This window comes from Leptonychotes weddellii, chromosome X (assembly GCF_054177405.1).
Source record: "Leptonychotes weddellii isolate Sample4059 chromosome X, ASM5417740v2, whole genome shotgun sequence".
NCBI classification, from domain to species: domain Eukaryota; kingdom Metazoa; phylum Chordata; class Mammalia; order Carnivora; family Phocidae; genus Leptonychotes; species Leptonychotes weddellii.
In genome coordinates this window covers 1,572,153-1,596,170 of record NC_138385.1, presented here as the reverse complement: position 1 = coordinate 1,596,170, position 24,018 = coordinate 1,572,153, and the positions used below count along the sequence as shown (strand labels likewise).

General features: G+C 53.9%; 2 protein-coding genes across 6 annotated transcripts; one reads left to right on the top strand and one right to left on the bottom strand.

Annotated features, from left to right (window-relative positions):
- Window positions 1–797: 797 nt before the first annotated feature.
- On the top strand, window positions 798–4,959 carry DUSP9 (dual specificity phosphatase 9). The gene is made up of 3 exons (XM_006740445.3): window positions 798–1,606; window positions 2,881–3,330; window positions 3,635–4,959. The coding sequence occupies exons 1-3, from the start codon at window positions 1,240–1,242 to the stop codon at window positions 3,958–3,960; spliced, it is 1,143 nt and encodes a 380-aa protein (XP_006740508.1). The 5' UTR covers window positions 798–1,239; the 3' UTR covers window positions 3,961–4,959.
- Window positions 4,960–19,581: 14,622 nt separating this feature from the next.
- Window positions 19,582–23,452, bottom strand: PNCK (pregnancy up-regulated nonubiquitous CaM kinase). 5 transcript variants are annotated; one of them, XM_081809388.1, is made up of 12 exons: window positions 23,399–23,452; window positions 22,619–22,750; window positions 22,294–22,425; window positions 21,933–22,007; window positions 21,701–21,839; window positions 21,435–21,558; window positions 21,169–21,244; window positions 20,961–21,073; window positions 20,793–20,871; window positions 20,616–20,703; window positions 20,317–20,461; window positions 19,582–19,968 (listed from the first exon to the last, which is right to left on the bottom strand). In XM_081809388.1, the coding sequence occupies exons 2-11, from the start codon at window positions 22,684–22,686 to the stop codon at window positions 20,324–20,326; spliced, it is 1,032 nt and encodes a 343-aa protein (XP_081665514.1). In that variant the 5' UTR covers window positions 22,687–22,750; window positions 23,399–23,452; the 3' UTR covers window positions 19,582–19,968; window positions 20,317–20,323. The 5 variants fall into 5 exon arrangements, with proteins under 5 accessions (XP_081665514.1, XP_081665513.1, XP_081665515.1 ...); XM_081809387.1 differs by having other exon boundaries at window positions 22,619–22,688; XM_081809389.1 differs by having other exon boundaries at window positions 22,619–22,753; window positions 23,399–23,441.
- Window positions 23,453–24,018: the final 566 nt, after the last annotated feature.

Sequence of the window (24,018 nt, the reverse complement as noted above, 5' to 3'; positions counted from 1 at the left end):
GGTTTCTGGTCTTGCTTCCGCCTCCCCTCCATGATTTCAGTGGCATCCCACAGTAGCCTCAGGTGGTGGCTATGATGAGCCCATTGTATAGATGGGGTCACTGAAGTCGAGTCGGGGAGGACATGACGGTCCAGGGTCAACGAGGGAGTAGGGCTGGAGGCAGCTTCTGGGACAGGGGCACTGGGCTCTTAGCCCTACCCCTCCCCCTGCCTCCAGCAGCCGACTGGCTCGGGGCAGAAGAACCGAGGCCGGTCCCCTGCTGGGCCCCTGACCTGCCCTTGGCCTCTGCCCCCGGCCCCTGTCCCGCTTGGGTGGAAGCCCCAGCTCAGCGCGCCACTTGGGGGCCCACCCGACTGCTTCGCTGGCACTCGTTGGCTCGCTGGCCCCCCTGAGCCCGCCCCCACTGCCCCGCCCCTCCAAACGGCCACTCCACGTCCAAAGGCAGCGGCTTCCAAGGTGGAAGCTGCGTCCCGCTGCCGGGAAGGGGCCTGCTTGAGAGCGGCGCGGGACTCGGCTTCCACGTGCGCGCCTGCTCTGCCACCCCACGGTCTTCCCGGGAGGCCGGGCCCCGGGACGCCCTTACCGGGGAACGGCGCCCCGCGTCGCGCGCTGGCCTGGGCTCGGACGTCCACGCGCGGCCGCCCGCCGCCCGACCACGCTCCAGGTCTCTCTCCTCCTGTTTTCTCCTCCACCCCCCCACCCCCGGGGGCCGCCAGGGCCGGGGCAGCTCCGAGAAGCCCGGCTGAGGCCCTTCACCTCGCGCCACCTCTACTCCCCGGGTCCGCCTCTCCCACGCGCACGTCCCCAAAGTCGGAAGCTTGAACTTGGGGAGCGATTGCAGGCAGGCCGAGCGAGAACCGCTGGAAGGGGGTGTGAACGGAGGCGGCCGAACCCTTGGGCCGGCCCAGAAGGGGCCGGGAAAGGACCCGCGGCTCTCAGAGGGCCCATTGGACACCCGGCCTTCCTCTTCTGGAGGACCTCTCACTCTTCCCTTCCCGGAGCGCCCGAGTGGCTGCCTGGGGCGTTTTCCTTGGGGAGCCCGAGGCGCCCTTCTGCGCCTCCTCGCTGTGGGCGGTGGAGGGGTGTCTCCGCGGGCCCCTAGACGTCAGCCTGAAGGAGACGGGCTCGGCTTCACGTCTTGGCCCCTTGGCGGCCGGGCGCGGAGGACGCGGGCTCACGCTGCGCGCCGGGCCTCTCTCCGCAGCGCCGGCGGTCCGACGTGCCAGGAGCCGCGAGCCCATGGAGGGTCTGGGCCGCTCGTGCCTGTGGCTGCGGAGGGAGCTGTCGCCCCCGCGGCCTCGGCTGCTGCTCCTGGACTGCCGAAGCCGCGAGCTCTACGAGGCGGCGCGCATTGGCGGGGCGCTGAGCGTCGCCCTGCCCGGGCTGCTGCTGCGCCGCCTGCGGCGGGGGAGCCTGTCGGTTCGCGCGCTCCTGCCGGGGCCGCCGCTGCAGCCGCCCCCGCCCGCCCCGGTGCTCCTGTACGACCAGGGCGGGGGCCGGCCCCGGCGCGGGGAGGCGGAGGCCGAGGAGTGGGAGGCCGATTCGGTGCTGGGCACCCTGCTGCAGAAGCTGCGAGAGGAAGGCTACCTGGCGTACTACCTACAGGGTAGGTGCGGGCGCCGGCGCGGGGGGACCGGCCTGGGAAGGGCCCTGGGCCCTGGGAGGCAGGGCCACACCTTCCAAGGGGATTCCCAATTCATTTGACCTTGGGCCAGCCCAGCCTTATTTCGGCTTAAGTGGACGTGAGATGCCCTCCCCTGAGCACGACCTTGGGCAAGCCCTTCACCCTTGGGAGCCCCAGTTTCTGAGTCTGGAAAACGGGGAGAATCGGGCTGACCTGCCCTGGCTTAGGGGATGCTCAAGAATGGAGTACCAAGTGTAGGCTCCCAATCCTCCCCCCCCCCATCACCTCCCCATCACCACCCCGTTGATGTCACCACCTCCTGCAGCTGCTCACTGGCAAAGGAGGCAGGGGCCACAGGAGGCCAAATCCCGCTCTGCAAAGGCTCCGGAACCGGGAAGGGGAAAGTGAGAGAGAGAGAGAGGAAAGCAGTGAAGGCAGAAGGAGGCAGAGATCCATCCCATCATAGTCATGGCAGGGCTGGCGGGTGGAGGGGAATAGGCTGAGACAGGCCTCTTGGCCCCTTGATGAGCCAAACAGACACCCAGAGGTCCAGCGTAGGGACAGGGTTCCCATGAACCGACAGAGCCAGCTCCCCACCTCCCCATCAAAGCGGGGTCATTGGACTGTTGTCCCTTGCTCCATTCTGAATGCACAGGGACGCAGAAACAAAGCAAGTGTTGGATCTCCAGGACCCACCCCTAGCCCAGGAAAAGAGTTGTTATCTGTAGATGAAGGAGATGCCCGCTTCTGGGGGCTTTGAATCGATCCTGGTAGAATGTTACGCTCTCTCCCAGGCTCCCAGCTCTTGGGGTGCTCCTGGTTGAGCTGGATGGGAGGTGGCCACCCAGGCAGAGAACTCACTTTTGAACCTTGCCCCTTTTTAACTGACGGTGGTTGTCCTCCCCGAGGTTGGCAGTACATCATGCTTGCCTTCGCTGGGCCCTGGGGCTGTAAGATCCTCTTTGAGGGGGCTCTGCCTAAGCCCAGAATCTTGCACCCCCCAGCAGCACAGTGGGTACTCGCTGTCTGGAGGAATAGCCAACAGCACCGAGTGAGGGTGGTCGGGCTGCCCCTAGTGCACCCCATGGGACACCAGTAGGGATCAGGCTGCTGACTCTTGAGTTCCCTTTGGGAACATCTGCAAGCCCCCTTGGGTGTTGGAGTTGTCTGGGGTCAGTTCCCTATCCCCCTGCCAAGGGTGCTTGGCCACCCAGGTGGCCAGATCAACAGGGGACTCTCCCCTTCTCCCCTCCCAGGCGGCTTCAGCAGATTCCAGGCAGAGTGCCCCCACCTGTGTGAGACCAGCCTCAGCAGCCGTGGTAGCCCAAGCACAGCCCCGGTGCCCAGCCCAGTGGTGGGGCTGGGCGGCCTGTGCCTGGGCTCTGACTGCTCTGATGCCGAATCCGAGCCTGACCGCGACTCCATGAGCTGTGGCCTGGATTCAGAGGGCGCCACACCCCCCCCCACGGGGCTGCTGCCATCCTTCCCTGTCCAGATCCTGCCCAACCTCTACCTGGGCAGTGCCCGGGATTCAGCCAACGTGGACAGCTTGGCCAAGCTGGGCATCCGCTACATCCTCAACGTCACCCCCAACCTCCCTAACCTCTTCGAGAAGAACGGTGACTTTCACTACAAGCAGATCCCCATCTCAGACCACTGGAGCCAGAATTTGTCCCAGTTCTTTCCTGAGGCCATTGCATTCATTGGTAAGTCGGCTCTGCCCTCCTCTTCCTCCCTCCCCCCACCCCCCACCAGGCCTGGCTCCTGGCCTCTGCCACTCCCTCTGGAAGGCTCCTCCTGGGCTTAGCTACCATCCCCAGAGCCCAAACCTGGACCACCACTTCTGGGGTTGGGCAGGGCTGGGACGAGCTCCCAGAGGCCACCAGCGAAAGCCCTAGGACTCAGGCAGGACAGGGCTCCCAGGCCAAATGTGGCCAGAGCAGCGTGGCTCGGAGAGCAGGGCCGGGCGGGCCCGCACATCACCCTGCCTCCCACTCTGCCCTCACCTAGATGAGGCCTTGTCCCAGAACTGCGGGGTGCTCGTTCACTGCCTGGCCGGTGTCAGCCGCTCTGTCACCGTCACCGTGGCCTACCTCATGCAGAAGCGCCACCTCTCACTCAACGATGCCTACGACCTGGTCAAGCGGAAGAAGTCTAACATCTCACCCAACTTCAACTTCATGGGGCAGCTGCTGGACTTCGAGCGTAGCCTTCGGCTGGAGGAGAGGCGCGCCCGGGAGCGCAGCAGTGGGGGGCAGGAGTCCTCGGCCTCCGACCCGCCCTCCTTCTTTACCACCCCCACCAGCGATGGTGTCTTCGAGCTGGATCCCACATAGGGCCCCCGTTCCAGCCCCCAGTGGGTGCCCCTGACCACCCATGTGCTGGGGGGAGGTGGGAGGGGGCTCAGCCGGAAGCAGGGCGGGGGAGAGCGCAATACCTCAGGGGAGGGCTGTTGGGAAGAGGCCGGAGCCAGGAGCCCCTCCAGAGTGGCTGCGGGGAAAGACCTGTCCTACCCACTTGAAACATCCACGGGAATCCTATTAAATGTGCCTATAAGCCGGGCCCAGGGCCACCAGCCTGACCCGCGCCGCTTGCGGGCGGAACCACGCTCCAGAACCTGCCTCTTCTGCGACTGTTACTTTTTCCTTTGGGGAGTGGGCGGCGGGGGGGGGTGGGATTCTCATTCCAAGGGACCATTCCAGGTGGCTTCCCTTTCCTGGGCCTCGAGCCTCCCTGTAGCTTTTCCCTTCAGAAGGGTGTGTGCCTGTTCTGGGGACCCGCTCCCAGTCCCACCCCTGTCCCCAAATGGCTGCTTCTGGGGAGGGGTTCACCACCAGTTAGTCGCCTCTTGGGGCTGAGGGCCTCCCCGGGGATGTGCGCTTGGAGGCACACGGGCTGCCCGGCATCCATGTGGACAGCCCGTCTCTGGGTGGCTTCTGGCTGGGCAGCGCCACAGGGGAGGGTGCTGGCCCGGAGCTGCCGAGCGGGTTCCCGGCCACACATCTGGCGCCCTGTTTATCCACTTGACGTTTGAAAAGATGCTTTTTTTCCTCTTCCCCCAGATGTCTTAACGGGATCACTGGGGCTCTTTGTGACCGAGGGTGGCCAAAGTGCTGCCCAGGGAGATGGGGGTCTCAGAGCAAGAGCTGGGGGCGGGGAGGGGGAAGAAGGCCTGGATTTTGCTGCTGCAGGTCCCACATAGCCACGGTTGGGCAGGGAGGCGGGGAAGGGGCCAAGCTGCATATACAGGGCTGTGGGCGGCGTGCATGCACGCTTGGGAGTCCACACCACAGTTGCTTTCTTTAATTGTTCCTGAATAAACACTTTCTGTAAGACACTAAGCAGAAGGAACTGCTTCCAGAGCACCCTGCAGGGCTTGGGGGAAGGCTGGGAGGGAGGCCTCATGAGAGGGGCGGGGTGCGCGGAGCCCCACACTGGGCCGGTTGGGGACTTGAGCACCACCCACCCTCACGCCACTGTTTCCCATCTGGCCCCCACGCAGCTCTTGACCCGCGGAGCCCCTACCCTGGGCCACACACCGCTAGGGACAAACCCCTGGAGAGAGCGAGAGAGCAGGGACCCAGCAGTGACCACAGGGCTTGGCAGCTGAGCCCCAGGACTCGGTGCGGAGTCAGAGCTGAGCCTCAGGGTGACGTGATGGGAGCCACACGAGGATGGGAGCTGGGGAGGGTTAGGGGCAGACTTGCATGGGCAAGCTCATGTCCCTCTGGCTGACACACTGTGGAATTTGGTCCTTGGACTGCAAAGGCCACCTGAAGTGACAATTGAGGCTTGCTCCTCCCTGGCTTCCTGGCCTCAGCTCTAGACAACTCCAGTGCCTTCTGCATGCTGAAGCTGCAGTGCTCCCCTTAAGGCCGTGAGTCCTGGGGCGCCTGGGTGGCACAGTTGGTTAAGTGTCCGAGTCTTGGTTTGGGCTCAGGTCATGATCTCAGGGTCATGAGATCAAGCCCCGGGTCGGGCTCCATGCTCAGTGGGGAGTTGGCCTCTGCCCCTCCCCCTCCACACACTCGCTCTCAAATAAATAAATCTTGAAAACCATGATTGCCAACCACAGAGACATGGCAAGAACCAGGAGCCCAGGCCACCCCTCCTCCTTGGACACCGTCTTCCTATAGCTATCCAGACACCTCCCATGGGGGCTGGGAGATGACACCTGGGCCCCCACATAAGGCCAGTATGCCTGAAGGGCAATGTTCTCAGTAGGCATGGTCAGCAGAATGCTGGCCCCCCACAGGTGGCCACATCCTAAACCCGGGCCCTTGTGAATACGTTACCTTAAGTGGCAAAAAGGACACTGCAGATGTGATTAAGTCAAGGCTCTTGAGATGGGGAGACTGTCCTGGATTATCCAGGTGGGCCCGAACACCATCATATGCATCTTGACAAGGGAAAGAGGGACACAGGAGAGTGAGAGGAGGAGACATGGCAATGGCAACAAGGGTCCGAGCCAGAGAGAGAGATGGGAAGAGGCTACATTGCTGGCTTTGAAAATGGACAAAGGGGCTGCAAGCCAAGGAATGCAGGCGGCCTCTAGAAGCTGCAGAAGGCAAAACAACAACAGATTCTTCCCTTGAGTCTCCTGAAGGAACACAGCCCTGCCAACAGCTCGGGTTTAGTTCGGTGAAATCTGTGTTGGATTTCAGGCCTCTGGAACTGTAAGAGAATCAATCGTGCTGTCTAAAACCACTGAGTCTGTGGCAATTTCATGCAGCAGCAGCAGAAAACAAATACAACTGGTGACCCAGGAAAAAAAATAGCCCACCAAAAGAGGGGAGGATGCTTGCTTCTTTTGACCTTGGATCTGAGTAGAAGTGGGGAAAAAAGGGAAATTTGGCCCTCAAGCATTTATAGCCACAAGGTGAAATTTTAAGTGAAAGGATCTAGGCATAGAGTACTTGATGCTCCAGAATTTTCTTCTTGGAGGAACTAAGGGACAGTGATCTGATTGGGAGCACAGCTCCGGGATTTGTCTGGAAGCTTCATTTGCTTAGCTTGCACACAGGTTTTATTTAGATTGGAACAGCCCAATAAAAATAGCAAAGTTTTAAAAATACATGTTTTAAAAGTTCTAAGTGAAGTGGTCCAGAGGGACTATTGCCCAAGAATGCAGCAGAATCCTCTGTGCAGGGGTGTCCTTTCAATACAGGCCTGTAAGGTGGGCTAGGATGACTAGAAGGGGCTGTAGTTGGCTATTTGCCTTCTGCTAGACTCTGATAAAGCTCCAATAGGTCAGGATCTGATGTAATAGTTTGTCCTAAGGGCGGGCCTCAATAAGAACAGAATGCTCTGGTGTATTTCAAAATGTCTACATTCCCCCTCCCGCTGCCAGAAGCATGAGACTTTTCTCGAATCTTCACTGTGCAAACCTGGTAGGGCTCCTGGAGATAAAATTCATAAAAGTGTGGGGGCCTCCTTAAGATCAGGCCCCTCCTGGATTTTTTTTGAACTCTCAGACGTGTCCACACTGAACCTCAAGCAATTCCTCAATTAAAGTTCAAGTTTTCCTACCCCAGCACTGCTCTGCGAAGCTGTGATTCTTTAGCTCTGCCTGTCCAGTGTTTGGAGCAGTGGTTTGCCCTGTGACCTCACTTCTCTGATGGATCTGAGAAGAGCTGTTCATTTTTCAGTGTGTTCAGCTTTGTACTTGTTCACGGCATGCAGTGGGTGACATCCAAGCTCCTTCCATGCTGACCAGAAGCCGGAACTCACCTGGGTCTGTTGTGATTGGCTGATTTTTTTTTTTATCATTATGGGTTACATTTTATGTTTCCTCTACTTGAGTCAGAAAGCCTGGATGGTGAAGCTCACTAAATTTGTTTCAGGGTCTTCAGAGACTATTGTCCCCCATCTGAAAACAGTTGATTCATATATTTTGCCAAGTTTTCAAGTTATGCTTGGTGGGAAGGTAAATTCTGGACCCTGTTACTCCCTCATGGCCATATCAGTATTGAATAATTTTAAGCTTTGTTAAGATAAATATGCATGCTAAATTTTCTAGAGTGATGGTTAAAGAGTGTACTACTTCCAAAGTAGTACAGGAAAAATCTCAAATATTGAGGAAAAACTCTCAGTCCAAAAGAAGTCAAGGAGGAAAATAAAGAAACAAACATTGGAATAAGTAGAAAGTATAAAATAAGATTTTAGAAATTAATCCAGGGGCGCCCGGGTGGCTCAGTCGTTAAGCGTCTCCCTTCAGCTCAGGTCATGATCTCAGCATCCTGGGATCAAGCCCCACATCGGGCTCCCTGCTCAGTGGGAAGCCTGCTTCTCCCTCTCCCTCTCCCACTCCCCCCGCTTGTATTCCCTCTCTCACTGTCTCTGTCTGTCGAATAAATTAAAAAAAAAAAAACTTAAAAAAAAAGAAATTAATCCAAACGCCACTTAAGCAAAATAAGTAGACTAAATTCTCTAGTTAAAGACAGGAGTTTTTGGGCTCCTGGGTGGCTCAGTCGTTAAGCGTCTGCCTTCGGCTCAGGTCATAATCCCAGGGTCCTGGGATTGAGCCCCACGTCGGGCTCCCTGCTCAGTGAGGAGTCTGCTTCTCCCTCTCCCACTCCCCCTGCTTGTGTTCCTGCTCTCGCTGTCTCTCTCTCTCTGTCAAATAAATAAATAAAATCTGTAAAAATAAATAAATAAATAAAGACAGGATTTTTTTTAAATCCAGCTATAAGCCATTTATAAGAGACACATCTAAGTAATAGGACCAAAAAAAAAAAAAAAAAGATTGAAAGGTCACCAGCTATGACCAAGTGAGGATATAAAAAATAATCTCCGCCCCCCCCCCAAAAAAAAAAACAACTATAAGGGAGCGCCTGGCTGGCTCAGTTGGTAGAGCATGCAACTCTTAATCTTGGGGTCATGAGTTCAAGCTCCACATTGGGAGTAGAGTTTACTTAAGAAAAAAAAAACAACTATAAAGTTATACAAAACTGATAAAAACAACCTTGATGATCTGGAAATCAACCAAAGATATATAATAAACCAAGAAGATAAACTTCGGGACTCTGTGGCATTCTGGCCTAGGTTTGCTCTCGTCCCTCCCAGCTTGTTTGGGCATGGGCCAGGGCAAGGCAGCCCATGGAGACCAGCAGCTTCTCTGCCTAGGTTTGAGGAAAGCTAACTCAATCTGGAGTGGTGGATAATACCTACATCCAGGGACATTCTCAGTGGAAGTGACTTCTCAGAAGCAAACCAGCCAGGGAGGGCCAACAACGCAACTCTACTAGACTGAGACTGTGAATGTGCTTGGGGCAAGCATATTCCTGGCTAACTGGAAAATGAAGAGGTCTCAAACTATTCATGCTCTCCTGGAATATCTTGAGGCTACACATAGGCTATATAGGAGACTCAAAAGGACCCAGTGGAAAGAAAGCCCAAGGCAGACCTGCAAATAGCCTGAACACTCAAAGAGCTCCCTTACCCATGCACAGATCCAACAGCAGTGTACAGATGCCTTACTAGCTGAAGCTGTTTTTAGCAGTTTCCATCCAATCAATGGCCAACCATTAAGCTAGGCAGATACAGGGGCAGCCCCTACAAAACCAGGTTTAAATTTTTAAACTACAATATTTTTTTAAAAAAAAAACAAGCAGAGGGGCATCTGGGTGGCTCAGTTGGTTAAGCATCTGACTCTTGATCTCAGCTCAGGTCTTGATCTCAGGGTAGTAAGTTCAAGCCCCACGCTGGGCAAGGAGCCTACTTAAAAAGGCGAGGGGGGCGGGCACCTGGGTAGCTCAGTTGGTTAAGTCTCCAACTCTTGATTTTGGCTCAGGTTGTGATCTCAGCGTCATGAGCTCAAGCCCCACCTTGGCTCTGCACTCAGCCGGAAGTCTGCTTCTCTTCCTCTCCTTCTCCCTCTCCCTCTGCCCCTCCCCCTGCTCATGCTCTCTCTCTCTCTCTCTCTCACTCTCTCTCAACAATGTCTCTCAAATAAATAAATAAATACAAACAGACACTAGTGACTGTACACTGGAGGGGACAGATTTCACAGATTAAGTCCAGAAAAGTTACACAACAAAGAAGAAAACAAGTGACAACACACACACATACACACACACAGCAAAAACAACCTCTAGAGGGAAAGGGAATATCAGAATTCACCGTTGCTGAAAAATATCATCCAAAATGTTTGATTTTTCAACCAAAAAAAAAAAAATTTACAGACATCCAAAGAAATGGCAAAGCATGATCCACATTCAGGAAAATAATCAGGCAATAGAAACTACCTATGAGTGTTCCCAAGTGTTGGAATTAGCAGATAAAAACTTCAAAGCAGTTATTACAAATATATTCAAAGTACTAAAGAAAACCATTGTTTAAATAGTTAAAGGAAAGTATGACAACAATGAGTCAACACAAAGATATTCTTGATAAGGTTATAGAAATTATTTTTTTTAATAACTAAATGGAGGGGCACCTGGGTGGCTCAGTCAGTTAAGTGTCTGACTCTTGATTACAGCTCAGGTCCTGACCTCAGCATCATGGGATCAAGCCCCACATTGGGCTCCATGCTCAGTGGGGAGTCTGCTTCAGGATTCTCTGTCTCCCTCTGCCTCTGCCCCTCCCCCTCCTCATGCTCTCTCTCTCTCTCTCTAAAATAAATCTTTTTTAAAAAAAATTTTTAAATAAAGGGGCACCCGGGTGGCTCAGTTGGTTAAGTGTCTGCCTTTGGCTCAGGTCATGGTCCCCAGGGTCCTGGGATTGAGCCCCACGTTGGGCTCCCTGCTCAGTGAGGAGTCTGCTTCTCTCTCTGCCACTCCCCCTGCTTGTGCTCTCTCTCTCAAGTAAATAAATAAAATCTTTAAAGTTTTAGAAATAATAATAAAAATAAATAATTAAATGGAAATCATGGAGTTGAAGAGTATAATAACTGAAATGAAAACTTCTCTAAAGGTATTAAAAAGCAGGTTCAAAATGTCGGAAAAAAGAATCAGTGAACTTGAAAATAGATCAACATAAATTATCCAATCTGAAAACCAGAGAGAAAAATGACTGAGTCTCAGAGACCTATAGAACAACAACAAGCATACTAAAATGTGTGTGATGGGGTGCTTTGAAGAGGAGGAGAGAAAGGGGCAGAATAAACATTTGAAGAAATAATGGCAGAAACACCCAAAATTTTATGAGAAACATTAATCAGACCCAAGAAGTCCAAAGAATCCCAAGTAATATAAACACAAATAGAGCTAGTTGTAGACACTTCATAGTCAAAGTAAAAGCCAGAGATAATCCGTTTTGAAAGCAATAAGAGAAAAATGACCCATGCAGAAGGGAACCACAATGAAATTAGCAGTTTATTTCTGATCAGAAACAATGGAGGCCAAAAGATAGTGGAATGATGTAATCAAAGAACTGGGGAAAAAACACTATCAATCAAAAATTCTATATCCAGCAAAACTGTCCTTTAAAAGTGGACGGTTAGGGGCGCCTGGGTGGCTCAGTTGGTTAAGCAACTGCCTTTGGCTCAGGTCATGAACCTGGAGTCCCAGGATCGAGTCCCACATCTGGCTCCCTGCTCAGCAGGGAGTCTGCTTCTCTCTCTGACCCTCTCCCCTCTTATGTGCTCTCTCTCTCATTCTCTCTCTCTCAAATAAATAAATAAAATCTTTAAAAATAAATAAATAAATAAAAGGTGACGGTTAAATGGGGTGCCTGGCCAGCTCAGTCAGTAGAGCATGCAACTCTTGATCTCAGGGTTGTGAGTTTAAACCCCACACTGGGTGTAGAAATTACTTAAAAATAAAATCTTTAAAAAAAATTAAAGAACTAATGATGCAATGTATGGGGATTAACATAAGAATAAAAAAAATAAAAATAAATTGGTTAAAACTTAAAAAAAAAAAAATTAAAAGTTGAAGATTAAAAAAAGAGAGAGAGAGAGACGTTCCCAGATATACAATGACTGAGAAGACTCACTGCTATTATAGTTCTTTACAGGAAATACCAAAAGAGGTCCTTCAGGCTGACACCAGTTTGTAATTTGTATTCAGTGGAAGAAATGAAGAGCAGCAAAAATGATTAATTATGTGTGCTAATATAAAAGTCTCAATATATTTTTCCTCATTTCTTCTCTTAACTTCTTTAAAGGACATAAGATTGTATAAAGAAAGCAATAACTATAACAATGTATTATTAACATTAACTGTGCCAAAGAGGAGGGAAAGAATGGAGCAATATTAGGGCAAAGCCTCTACATTTTACCAAAATTGAGTATTAATGTGAAATAGATTGTGATTAGTTAAGATGTATATTGTAATGCAATTGTAATTCAAAAAATATATAGTTCAAAAAATCAACACAGAAAATAAAATGGTACATAAAATGGTGAATAAAAATTTAATACAAGAGAAGGCAGTCAAAGTAGAAGAGAGGAACAAAAAAAAAATGGAGATATATAGAAAACAAATAACAAAATGGCAAATGTAAACCCAACCACATCAATCATTACATTAAATGTGCATGGTCTAAACACCCCAATCAAAAATCAGAGATTCAAAAAAGCAAGATTCAACTAACTATATATTGTTTCAAGAAGACAAATCTTAGATTCAAAGACAAAAATAGATTAAAAGTAAAAGGATAGAAAAAATATATCATGCAAAGAGTAACCATAAGAGAGCTGGAGTGGCTATATCAATATCAGATAAAATAGACTTTAAGACCAAAGCTAAAAGAAAAAAGGGACATTTCATAATAACAAAAGGGTCAATTCATCAGGAAGATATAGAAGATATAGCAATTATAAGTATATACACATCGAACAATACATAAAGCAAAAATGGACAGAAAGGAGAAAGAAACAATTCAACTATGACAGTTGGAGATTTCAATACCCCACTTTTCAATAATTGATAAAACTAGAAAGAACATCAGCAAGATACAGAAATCTTTTTTTTAAGATTTATTTATTTGAGAGAGAGAGAAAACACAAGCAGGGAGGAGGGGCAGAGGGAAAGGGAGAAGCAGACCCCCCCACTGAGTGGGCATCCCAATGTGGGGCGTGATCCCAGGACCCTGGGATCATGACCTGAGCCAAAAGCAGATACTTAACCAACTGAGCCACCCAGGCACCCCAAGATACAGAAATCTTAAACAACACTATCAACAAAGCTGACCTAACTAAAATCTATGGAACTCTCCACTCAACAAATGCAGAGTACTCACTCTTTTCAAATATGTATGGAACATTTTCTAGGACAGAATATAACTTAGACCATAAGACAAATTTCAATACATGTAAAACGATTGAAATAATACAAAATATGTTCTCTGAACACAACAGAATTAAATTAGAAATCAAAAACAGAAAGACATCTAGGAAATTCAAAAATATTTGGAAATTGAACAAAACACTTCTAAATAACCCACAAGTCAAAGAAAAAATTACAAGGGAAATTATAAAATACATTGAACAGAATGAAAATGAAAATTCAACATATCAAAATTGTGGAATGCAGCTAAAGCAGTACTTAGGAGGAAATTTAAAGCTATTTAAATGCCTCAACCAGCAAAAAAAGAAAGGTCTCAAGTCAACAGCCTAGGGATCTGCCTTAATAACTTAGGAAAGGAAAGCAAACTAAATCCAAAGCAAGCCAACATAAGATTAGTGTAGAAATGATTGAAATAGAAAACAGAAGAAAAATAGAGAAAACTGATGAAAACAAGTTTGTTCTTTGAAAAGAACAAAAGTTTGTTCTTTGAAAACTGAAAAGATCAACTAAACGTAGACTAATCAAGAAAAAAGATTACCAAGATCAAGAATGAAAAGGGGGACATTACTACTGACTTACAGAAATTTGAAGGATTCTAAGGCAATGTTTTGAACAACTTTATGGCAACAAATTAGACAATTCAGATGAAATGGACAAATTCTTCAAAAGAAGCAAATAACCAAAATTGACTTTAAAAGAAATTGAAAATCTGAATAGACTTATAATAAGCAAATAAATTGAATTAGTAATTTAAATTGTTCCACAGCAGAAGAAATGAATAGACATTTCTCCAAAGAAGACATCCAGATGGCCAATAGACACATAAGAAGATGCTCAACATCGCTGATCATCAGGGAAATGCAAACCAAAACTACAATGAGATATCATCTCACACCTGTCAGAATGGCTAAAATCAACAACACAAGAAACAAGTGTTGGTGAGGATGAGAAGAAAAAGGAACCCTCTTGCACTGTTGGTAGAAATGCAAACTGGTGCAGCCACTGTGGAAAACAGTATGGAGGTTCCTCAAAAAGTTAAAAATAGAGCTACCCTATGATCCAGTAATCGCACCACTGGATATTAACCCCAAAAATACAAAAAAACACTGATTCAAAGGAATACATGCACCCCTATGTTTACAGTAGCGTTATTTACAATAGCCAAATTATGGAAACGGTCCAAGTATCCATCAATAGATGAATGGATGAAGAAGATGTGGCATATATACACAGTGGAATATTATTCAGCCATCAAAAAGAATGAAATCTTGCCATTTGCAACGACATGGATGGAGCTAGAGGGTATTATGCTAAGTGAAATGAGTCAGTCAGAGAAAGACGAATACCATATGATTTCACTCATATGTGGAATTTAAGAAACAAAACAAAAACCAAGCAAAATAAAGCGAGAGAGAGACACAAGCCAGGAAACAGACTTTTATCTGAGAACAAACTGATGGTTACCAGAGGGGAGGTGGGTGGCGGGATGGGTAAAACAGACAACAGGGATTAAGAAGTGCCCTTGTCATGATGATCACCGGGTGGTACAGCACTGTATGTTAACTATACTGGGATTAAAATAATAGGGGCACCTGGGTGGCTCAGTCGGTGAAGCATCTGCCTTTGGCTCAGGTCATGGTCCAGGAGCCCTGGGATCAAGCCCTGCCTCGGGGTCCCTGCTCAGTGGGGAGTCAGCTTCTCTCTCTACTCTTCCCCTGCTCGTGATTGTGCACTCTCTCTATCTCTCCCAAATAAATAAAATCTTTTTAAAAATAAAATAATAAAATGATTAATTAATGTTCCCACAGAGAAAATCCAAGCCCAGAAGTCTCCACAGGTGAATTCTACCAAATAACATAACTGAAAATATACGTCCATAGAAAACCTTGCATAGAAATGATCATAGCAGCATTATTCACAATAGCCAAAAGGTGGAGACAACCCAAATGTCCATCAGGGGATGCATGGATTAACAAAATGTGGTCTATCCATATAATGGAACATCATTCAGCTATCAAAAGGAAATGAAGTACTCTTACATGCTATAATGTGGATGACCTCAAAAACATTATGCTGAACATAAGAAGTCAGACACAAAGGGTCACATATTGTATGACTGCATTTATGTGAAATATCAGAATAGGCAAATCCACAGAGACAGAATGTAGATTAGAATGGTTGCCAGGGGCTTGGGGGAGTAGGGGTGTTGAGGAAAATGGGGATTGCCCACTAATGGCTACAGGGTTTTTGGGGGGTAATGAAAATGTTTTGGAGTTAGATCGTGGTGACTGTTGCACACCTTTGTACGTATACTAAAAACCAATCAATTGTACATTTTAAAGGGTCGATTTTACAATATGTGAATTATATCTCCATAAAATAAAACAAATTCTAACTCTGAAAAGAAAAGGATTAAACAAGATATACCAGACAAATACTAACCAAAAGAAAGTTACTGTCAGGCAAATAGACTATAAGGCAGAAGCATTACAGTAGTAATGCCTGTCACCATATTTTGATAAAATATTCAACTCACCTGAAATATGTAACAATTCAAAATTCATCTGCACTTAATAACCTAACTTAAAAATACATAAAGCAGTACTTGAAGGAAGTGTAAGGATAAGCCGAGAAAGAGCCATCAGGCCTCTACTCAGGGCATCATGCGAGGCAGACTTGGCTCCCTGGCAATGAGGAGAACTATCAACATTTCCATGGCACCTCGGGGCGCCTGAGTGGCTCCACTGGTTGAGCGTCTGACTCTTGATTTGGGCTTGGGTCATGATCTCGGGGTCCTGGGATCAAGCCCCGCATCAGCCTCCAAGCTGAGGGTATAGCCTGCTGGGGAGTCTCTCTCTCCCTCTCCCCAGTACTCGTGCACACACATTTCGCTCTCTCTCCCTCTAAAAAACATGTTTTAAAAATCTCCATGGGGCCTGGAGACGAGATCTGGAGATGAGGTTTTTATATTTATCCCAAAAGGCCAGATAGGGTTGAAAAATACCGAAAACCTCTCTTAAAGCAAAAATCTAATCCTGTCACTGCCCTGCCTACAAGTAGCCCTCCAACGGCTCCCCAGCGCCCTCTTGAGAAAGTTCACTTTCCAGGCCAATCTCTAGCCACTGGTCGCAACTGCCCTCAACCAACCAAAGCGGGTTATTTGTTATTTCCCAAACACTTCACACTTCCTGTCTTGCCCACCTGAGGAGACAGGGATGGAGGCAGGACTGCCTGGACTAAACTGGGATTGGGTAGAGAACATGGCTGCCATGTGCCATGTGCCACCAAGTGGCTGGCAGGAAGGGCTGAGTCCTGCCTGGTCCCCTCACCTACTGAATAAGCCTGCTTCACTCCTGGGTTCGACTCCTTCACACCTTCCCCCTCCATTTAGCCCACGACAAGTGATCTCCATCTTTCCAGTCCCGCTTCAGCTGCCTGGGCACAGGCTCTCGCCATCTCTTGCCTTGCCTCCCATGTGGGTGGCCCCTCAGACATGTGTCCCTGCCACCAGTCCTGCCCCATGTCTCACGTTGAACTCCAGAGGGGTCTTTCCAGGGCTCAGATTGCACGCTCTACCTCTGGCACTGTGGAAAGACCTCCAGGTTCCCATTTCCCAGGGACTGTAATGAAATGGAGCCGAGGCCCAGGGCTCCCCCTTCTTCCTCACACTGACAGCATGCGTTCACACAGAGAAGGCGTGAAGAACCCCCCGTCTTTTCCTCAAGTCCCCACGCACCCTCATGTTCCCAGTGAGCCCTCCGCATTTGCACAGAGGCAGTCAGGGGGTAAAGCAGAAGGCTGTGTGGCCGTGGCTCAGGCGCTTGGCCTCTCTGTGCCTCAGATTCCGCATATGTAAAATGGAGATGATAAGGAGAGGTTTGAGTTAATACATATGAAGCTCTCTGCAACATTGCCTGGCACACGGCAATGCTCAATATAAAGCTAGATCCACATCTGCAAAGGAAGATGAAATATAGTCTCTTTTGCTCTATTTCAAACTCACCATGTCCAAAACCGACCTTGTCTCTTACCCAAACACACCCCATTGAACCCTTCCTGGTAAATGGCCCCAAACGCATGGGCCACCTGGGGACCATCTCCTTTGTTCCCCACCCCAACTGATCACTGACTCCTAAAGAGCTCCCAGTCCCCACCCTTCCTCACCCAGTCTCCCCATCCCCAGCGTGGACCCACAGGTTGAGCATCTCCAGAAACCCTGTCACCCGCAGGTTTGCTCCAAGACACAGTGTGTGACCCACCCTGTGTGGTCCAGAACCAGGACAACAGCTTCCTCTCATTTCTGGAATGGTCCCTGACAGCTGGGAAGAGGCCAGCCCACTGGACCCTGCTCCCAACTCACAGGGCCCAACTTTTCCAGCTGCCCAAGCTCAGCACCTGCTACCCCTCCAGTGACTCACCACTGCTCACAGACTAAGGTCCAGCTCTTACCCCGCCAGGCCTGAGCACCTGTTGTTCCCTAAGCCTGAAATGCTCTCACAGAGCGCCCCCGCCCAAGCTCCCTCTCCATCCCCCCCCCCCCACCCCCAGCTCTTGCCTCTGGCTGCACCAGTCTCTCTCCCAGACAGCAAGACCTACGTCCTAGGCACCGAGGCGACCCAAAGATTTTCTCTCACGAACTGCCCCCCTCTGATGGGAAGGCCTCGGATGGATGAAGGATGCCGGCCCTGTCTGCCCTGGAGGTCCCCCGATCTCCGGGCTCCCAGATGGAAAGTGCAGGACTTTCTCCCCCAAGTGAGGACTGCACCAGGGCCCGATTTCGGGATGGGGGGAGCAGTGGGGAGGAGGGCAGTGGGGGAGAGGAATAGTTTTGAGCAGCTGCCCCAGGTGGTGAAGAACTGGGAGGCTTGATGGATGTTTTTAGATGTGGTCGTGGCGCCGCCTGCCGGTCGGAGGCCAAATTGCACCCCGTGTCGGGGCAGGCGGAGCTTCAGCCCCCGCGGCGCAATGGTCAGGCCTCCCTGAGCAGGCAGCACGCTACCCTCCCCACGCAGGTCATTCCTATCATCCGAGTAAGCTCACCCCCTCCCTTACAGGGCCTCCTTCACCAGGGCAGGCACCTTGCGTGCTGGGCCCAACGGCTGGCACAAAGTAGAGGCCCAATCGATATTTGATGGACAAAACAAGAACAAGTAGGTGCCGTGAGAGCCCAGGGTGAAGACGTCAGAGGTGTCAGGACAGGAGATGACAAGGGCCCAAGTGGGAGCTAAGGAGAGGCCAAACAGGTCATTGGAGGTGGGGAGACCAAGCTGTTGAGGCCTGGCCATGGCACTGGCTGCCCGAGGTCCCCTGGACTGTGGGCAGAGAAAGGAGAGCAGGCATGGTAGGACTGGACTGGGTGACCCAAAAGCCTGGAGTAAAGAATGACCTAGAAGCGGCCATGGGGACAGAAGAGGAAGCTGCCCACCACCCTCCAGACTTGCCCTGGGCTCAGGGGCTCATGGGGGGGGTGGGGGCAATATGAAGCAGGAAGGGGGTGGGAGGAAGCTAGGAGAAGGAAGCTACAGAGGGGCTTGTGTGCCTGGGAATGAGCGGGCGGGCATGCCCACCCCGGGATGTGCCCATTCCCACCTGGGCGCAGCTGTTCTTCTCAGTGGAAGCCAGGCCCCCGGGGTCCAACCCCAAACACTGCCACGGGCCTCACCTGTGCCCCACCCCCCACCCCGCCCGCCCACCGCCCAGCTCCCACCGAGACCCTGGCCAGCCCTGCTTGGGCCTCACTGCCTCCCTTTGGGTCCTAAATGTCAAAGAGAAGGGTCTCCTCCATCATGCTCTGCAGTGGGGGCTGGCAGGGAGCAGGGGCAGGAGTCAATGGGGAGGAAAGGGTGGCCAGCTTGCCCAGAACTCTGAGGGTGCTTCCTCTGCTCTGGTTAGCACCAGGAGAGGCTTGGGGTCCCGGAAGGCAGGACTCCGGAGCCCTGGTCCACCCAGAATGGGGTTGCCAGGGGCAGGGGCCACACAGACCAGAGGACGGGCCACCAGTCTTCACACCGGAAGCCATCACCAACCCAGCGTGGATGTTGCATGGCAGCTCCCCATCCCAGGAGCATCATGCCCTCCCCTCCCCCACCCTGGAGCGTGAGGACTCCAAAGCCACAGGGCAGGGCTGCTGTTGAGCCCCCGACGGCGCCCTCCCCTGGCTCCACCTTCTGACACTGCGGTACCTTCTGCACAAGAAGGTGCCCACTGGCAATGCTCTCTGTCGGGCCAGGGCCGTGGAAAGGTGGGGGAAGGAAGGGAGAGGTTGGAGGAGACCGCCCAGGGCTCTGGTCACTGGGCCTCCACTTGCCTGTGAGCCCGTCCCTGCAGCCCACCCCCAGGGGACCGGAGACGGTGCTCCTCGGACCAGTTCAGCCTCCCGCCACCCCCCTCGGCTGGCAGCCCACAAGGCCTGAGGTGCCTCCATTTTCTCCCAAGGAGCCAGAGCCACATGCAGGCTGACCTCTAGGCTGGCAGAGCTGGCCGGCCAGGCCGCCTCCTGCTGGCACTTGGGGGGACAGGGACAGGAAATTCTTGAACAGCTGGGAGCTTGCCTGCCATGATGGGAGGGAACAGACGTTCAGGTGGCAGTGGGTGAGGTCTCATGGTGGGGTCCTGTGGGCAGTGGGCCTGCCTCCTTGGTTTCCTTCCCACAGGTGACATCCATCCCCTCCACACCCATCCCCCATCCCCGTCCCTCACCCCTCCCTCCAGCTCACCATGGGCCCATTGCTCTGTCTGTCTTTATTGATTTGAGGAAAACTAGAGGGGGGCCGGAGGACCATGACACAAAGCGAGACCACCACAGTCAGCAAAGCACAGAACGGCGTGCAGGAAGAGCTGCCCCTGGAAGCCTCTTTGGCTCCTAGAGGGGGTGTGGTGGTGACAGTGGAGGGGAGTCCCTGTGGACACACCCCGCCAGCCCCTAGGCGGGGGCAGAGCCTGGGTGGCAGATGGGTGAGTCCCACTCCTGCCCCAGTGCCATGCACCACACCCACACATCTCCAACTTTCCAGCGAGGCCAGCCCGGGGTCCTGGGGGTGGGGAAAGAGGACTGAAAGGGTCCACCCATGGGAAGGGAATCCAGGAGTCAATGCACTCAGCCACAGCATCTGCCTGGGGGGAGAGGGACAGAGAAGCGCAGAGAAGGAGGTCGTCAGGAGAGGCCCCCGGCCTGCCCTGCACCCCCCGCTCCCGGTCAAGGCTCTCAGCAGCAGGACCCACTGGGTCTCGGCACCAGGCGCTTCACGGATCTTCATGGTCCCCTCAGTCACCAGCCCCCACTGGCCTCTATTGTCTGCTTCTATGGGAACCCCAGCTCCTTTCCTCTGGCTACCCTTTCTGCCCTCAGCTCTCTGCTCTGTGGGGTCTGGCCCGCTTAGTTCATGGCCACACAGAGCCCACCCCCTTCTAAGGGCACTCAGGAGTCAGCTCCCAGTGGGTGCAGGGCCCACACTCACATACCTGGGCATCACCACTTGGGGGGCTGGCCGGACTGGAGGCCAGGGTGGCTGTGGCGGGCCATCCTCCTCTCCGAGGCCTCCTCACCCTCTGGGCTCTGCCCCAGCTTGCGGATGTGGCGCAGGAAGGAGGTGGCATTGAACGCTCGCTGTGGGGAGAGAGGGTTGTCAGGCCATGCCCCGGCCATGGCCCCCAGACTTTGAGGACCACAGAGGCCACTGGCAGCCCAGGCCATCCCTCTGAGGGGCGGTGGGGGGCAGCGCAGCCTCAAGCCAGGTCCACAGGCCCCTCCCCACACTGACCTTCCAGTGGGTCCGGGCAAAATTCTTTTGGATCTGCTCACTGACTGAGCCCAGGATGTCCTTGTCAAAGGCCGCATCCCCAGAGATCCTAGGGGGAGGCCAAGGATCACTGGTGGGGGAGTCTCTGAGGGTGTGGTCCCTCTGGTCCCAGGACAGGTTGGCACGGGTCCCACTCACCAAAGATGCTGTAAAGCCTGCTGGCAGGTGAACCTCTTCTGGGGGTCTCGCTCCAGAAGGTGCCGGATGAAGTCTTTGGCTGGAGTTGGGATGCCAGGTCAGCCCACCGCATCCCCACTCCCCTCATCACTCCCCCCTCCCTGAGCTCGGGGCCAGCTTCAAGTTCACCTGATTCCGAGATGTCATCCCAAAAGGGAGAGTCAAACTCGTAGCTGGCCCTCAGGATCTGGCTGAAGAGTTCAGGATCGCTCTCGTCGTAGAAAGGGGGGTACCCACACAGCCTGGCACCCACACATGAATCACCTAGCTGCCCAGCCCTCCCCAACCCAGCAGAAAGCAGGCAAGCAGAAGAGGAGCCTTCCCAGGGGTCACTCACAAGATGTAGGAGATGACACCCAGGGCCCACACATCCACAGCCTTCCCGTAGGGTTTCTGCTCCAAGAGCTCCGGGGCTGGGGGCCAGAGACAGACGGACACACACCCGCACGCACACGCACCACGCCTTCAGTGCTGCTGGGCTCGGCCTAGTTAACCCCAGGAATGACCCACCACCTACCCTGCCCCCGGTACACAGCTCCCGCGGTGTCCCCCAGCCCCCCCCGCCAGCCCCCAGCGAGCCTCGGGGTGGCCCCCCTCACTGACCCACGTATCCTGGGGTCCCACAGGCGGTGCCTAGCATGTTGCCAGCCTGGATTTTGGAGAGGCCAAAGTCGGAGACCATGATTTTGGAGTCCTCAAAGGGCGTGGCATAGAGGAGGTTTTCAGGCTATGACACACGGGCACCAGAAAAAGTGCCAGGTCAGCCCCGGCACGGCCCCTGGTGCTGGGCACCCTCCAGTCCCCCAGACCCTTGGTGCACAGGGATGCCGGGCGAGGCGCAGGTGGGCAGGCAGGAGGAGGGCAGGCACCTTGAGGTCTCGGTGCACGATGCCCAAGCTGTGCAGGTAGGAGACAGCACCGAGGACCTGGCCCACTAGGTGGCTGGCATCCTTCTCTGTGTAGGAGCCACGCTCCATGATGCGGTCGAACAGCTCGCCCCCTGTCACCCTGGGGGGAGTGGGGGGCTCAGCTAATTCAGCCCCATCAGCCCCGCACTCACCACCCAGCCCCGGCCACCCCAGCCTGCCCTGCCCTCCTCACAGCTCCATGGCCAGGTAGAGATGGGAAGGGCTCTCATGGACATCCTCCAGAGCCACGATGTTGGGGTGGCTGACCCTGCAATGACAAGAAAAAGGCCCTTATGGGCCACCACAGCCCCCTCTGGGCCTCTCAGGGTCTAGGAGGGCTTCGTCCTGCCCCCCACCCCCCTCACCGGGGAAGCCTTCCTCTTCTCTTCCTCCCTCCTCTGCCCCCCGTCCCTACCGCAGGCCACCCGGGCCAGGGCCAGGTCCAGCAAGGCAGAGCCCCAGGCCAGGAGTTCCTGGGGCCGCAGAAAAGGCAGGGCGCTCTCCCCCGGGGCGCTCCTCCACTGCGGGCAGCCTGGCCAGGGGCTGGCACGCACCTGCGGAGCACTGCGATCTCGTTCTCCACCAGGGCCTCCTTGCCTCGAAGGGCCTTCTTGGGGATGCACTTGAGGGCGACAAGGTGTGAGGAGCCCCGCTCCTGGGCCAGCACCACCTCAGAAAAGGCGCCCCTGAGGCAGAGACGGGGAGGCGGGGAGGGGGAAAGGCAAAGGGGAGGAAAGGAGGGGGAGGGGTGGGGAAGCAGAAGATGGGGAGGTCCTCCTGGTCCCATGGCCCCCCCGCCCCCCCACACTCACTCATTCACTGACATACGCACACACAGCACATTCATTGACACACATTCGCCGACACACACACACTCACGAGCCGAGCTTCTCCCGGATCTCATAGACGCTGCTGATGTCTTCCGTCTGTTTCTTGAGCAGCAGCATGTCTGTGGGGGTCGGGGAGAGATGGAGGGGGGCCCCCTGGGCGAAGCCACCCTCAGTGGCAGCCCTGCTGAGAAACACAGAAACCAGCCCCAGCCCGGATCCATCTCTCCCCTCCCCCACCGCCCAGGTTCGCACTCCCAGGTGGGCGACTCGGAGCGAGGCCACCGCATACACTCCTCCCCGCCCAGATACGAGGCAGCGATCTGGTGCCCCCCCCCCCCGGCACCCCGACGGCGATCAGCACCCAGACACCCCCTCTCTGCCTCCACACAACCGAGTCAGCCGCGATCGGCCGCCTTCCAGAAGGCTCCGTGCACCCCCACCCCGTCCCCTCCGGGCCCACCCCCAGCCACAGCGCCCACAGACGCCCCCCCCCCACGCCCCCGGTCCTAGACCTGCCACCCACGGCCCAGCGCTCACAGGCACGCGCCACTCAGGCCACCAACCCTCCCGAGATGCACCTGCGACCCCCGCGCCCAGCCGCCTGCCACGGCCACGGCCACCCACGCGGCCGCCCGAGTGCAGCCCGGCCCCGGGAACCTCCGGGCGGGAGGGACTCGGCAGCCTCGGCCTCCCACGTCCCGAGGTGCGTGGGCCGCGCCGGGCTTGACAGGTGTGCGCGGGGGGCGCGCGGGGGCTGCGGCGGCCGTGGCCCGGAATCCCACGCGCCCCCGCCCGCGCGCGCCCGCGCCCGGGAGCGCCGGGTGCGGACCTGGAGCCGAAACTGCAGCGTCGCCTCGCGCAGTGGCCGCCGCGCCGAGCCCCCCGCCCGCGCCCCGCCGGACCCGCCCCCTCCGCGCGCGCCCCCGCCGGCCGCTGGCGAGCGAGCATGCGGTGGCCTAGCGCGGCTGCCTCGGCGCTGCAGGGCGCCTTGTAAGGCAATTGGCCGGTGCTGGCCGCCACCGCCTCCCTCCTCGGTCATTCAGGCCAGTTCCCGCCGTCTCCAGGCCCTAGGCGGCCTGACTGGGCCGGCCCCAGGGCCTTTGCACCACCGGTGTTCTCTATCCGGAAGTCTCTCCACCCACATGTTGACATGGCTCTCTGCGTGCCTTCAAATCTCTTCCCTAGCCCCAACCCTGCCACCACCACTTCTGTCACCCTGGCCTGAGCACCACCCCGCATTGGCACTCAAATGGAGGACAGCAACAGCCTCCCCACTGGCCCCCTTCTGCCCCCTAACCCCACCCTTCACCCCTCCTACCCACGGTCTTTTCCCCACTGAGCAGCCAGAGCATTTCCTATATTGAGATCATTTCACCCAGCCTCCAGACCCTCCCACAGCTCTCCATGTCACCAGGAGTCGAAGCACAAGTCCTTACAGTGGCCTAAGGG

Bases quoted from the DNA above. Each gene is read 5' to 3' on its own strand.
- DUSP9 (XM_006740445.3), top strand. From the start codon at position 1,240: ATGGAGGGTCTGGGCCGCTCGTGCCTGTGGCTGCGGAGGGAGCTGTCG. The intron at 1,607-2,880 runs GTAGGTGCGGGC...CTCCCCTCCCAG, and splicing joins CCTGGCGTACTACCTACAGG to GCGGCTTCAGCAGATTCCAG. The intron at 3,331-3,634 runs GTAAGTCGGCTC...GCCCTCACCTAG, and splicing joins TGAGGCCATTGCATTCATTG to ATGAGGCCTTGTCCCAGAAC.
- PNCK (XM_081809388.1), bottom strand. From the start codon at position 22,686: ATGCTGCTGCTCAAGAAACAGACGGAAGACATCAGCAGCGTCTATGAG. The intron at 21,245-21,434 runs GTCAGTGAGGGG...TCTGGCCCCCAG, and splicing joins TGGGACCCCAGGATACGTGG to CCCCGGAGCTCTTGGAGCAG. The intron at 21,074-21,168 runs GTGAGTGACCCC...TGTGGGTGCCAG, and splicing joins GGTGTCATCTCCTACATCTT to GCTGTGTGGGTACCCCCCTT.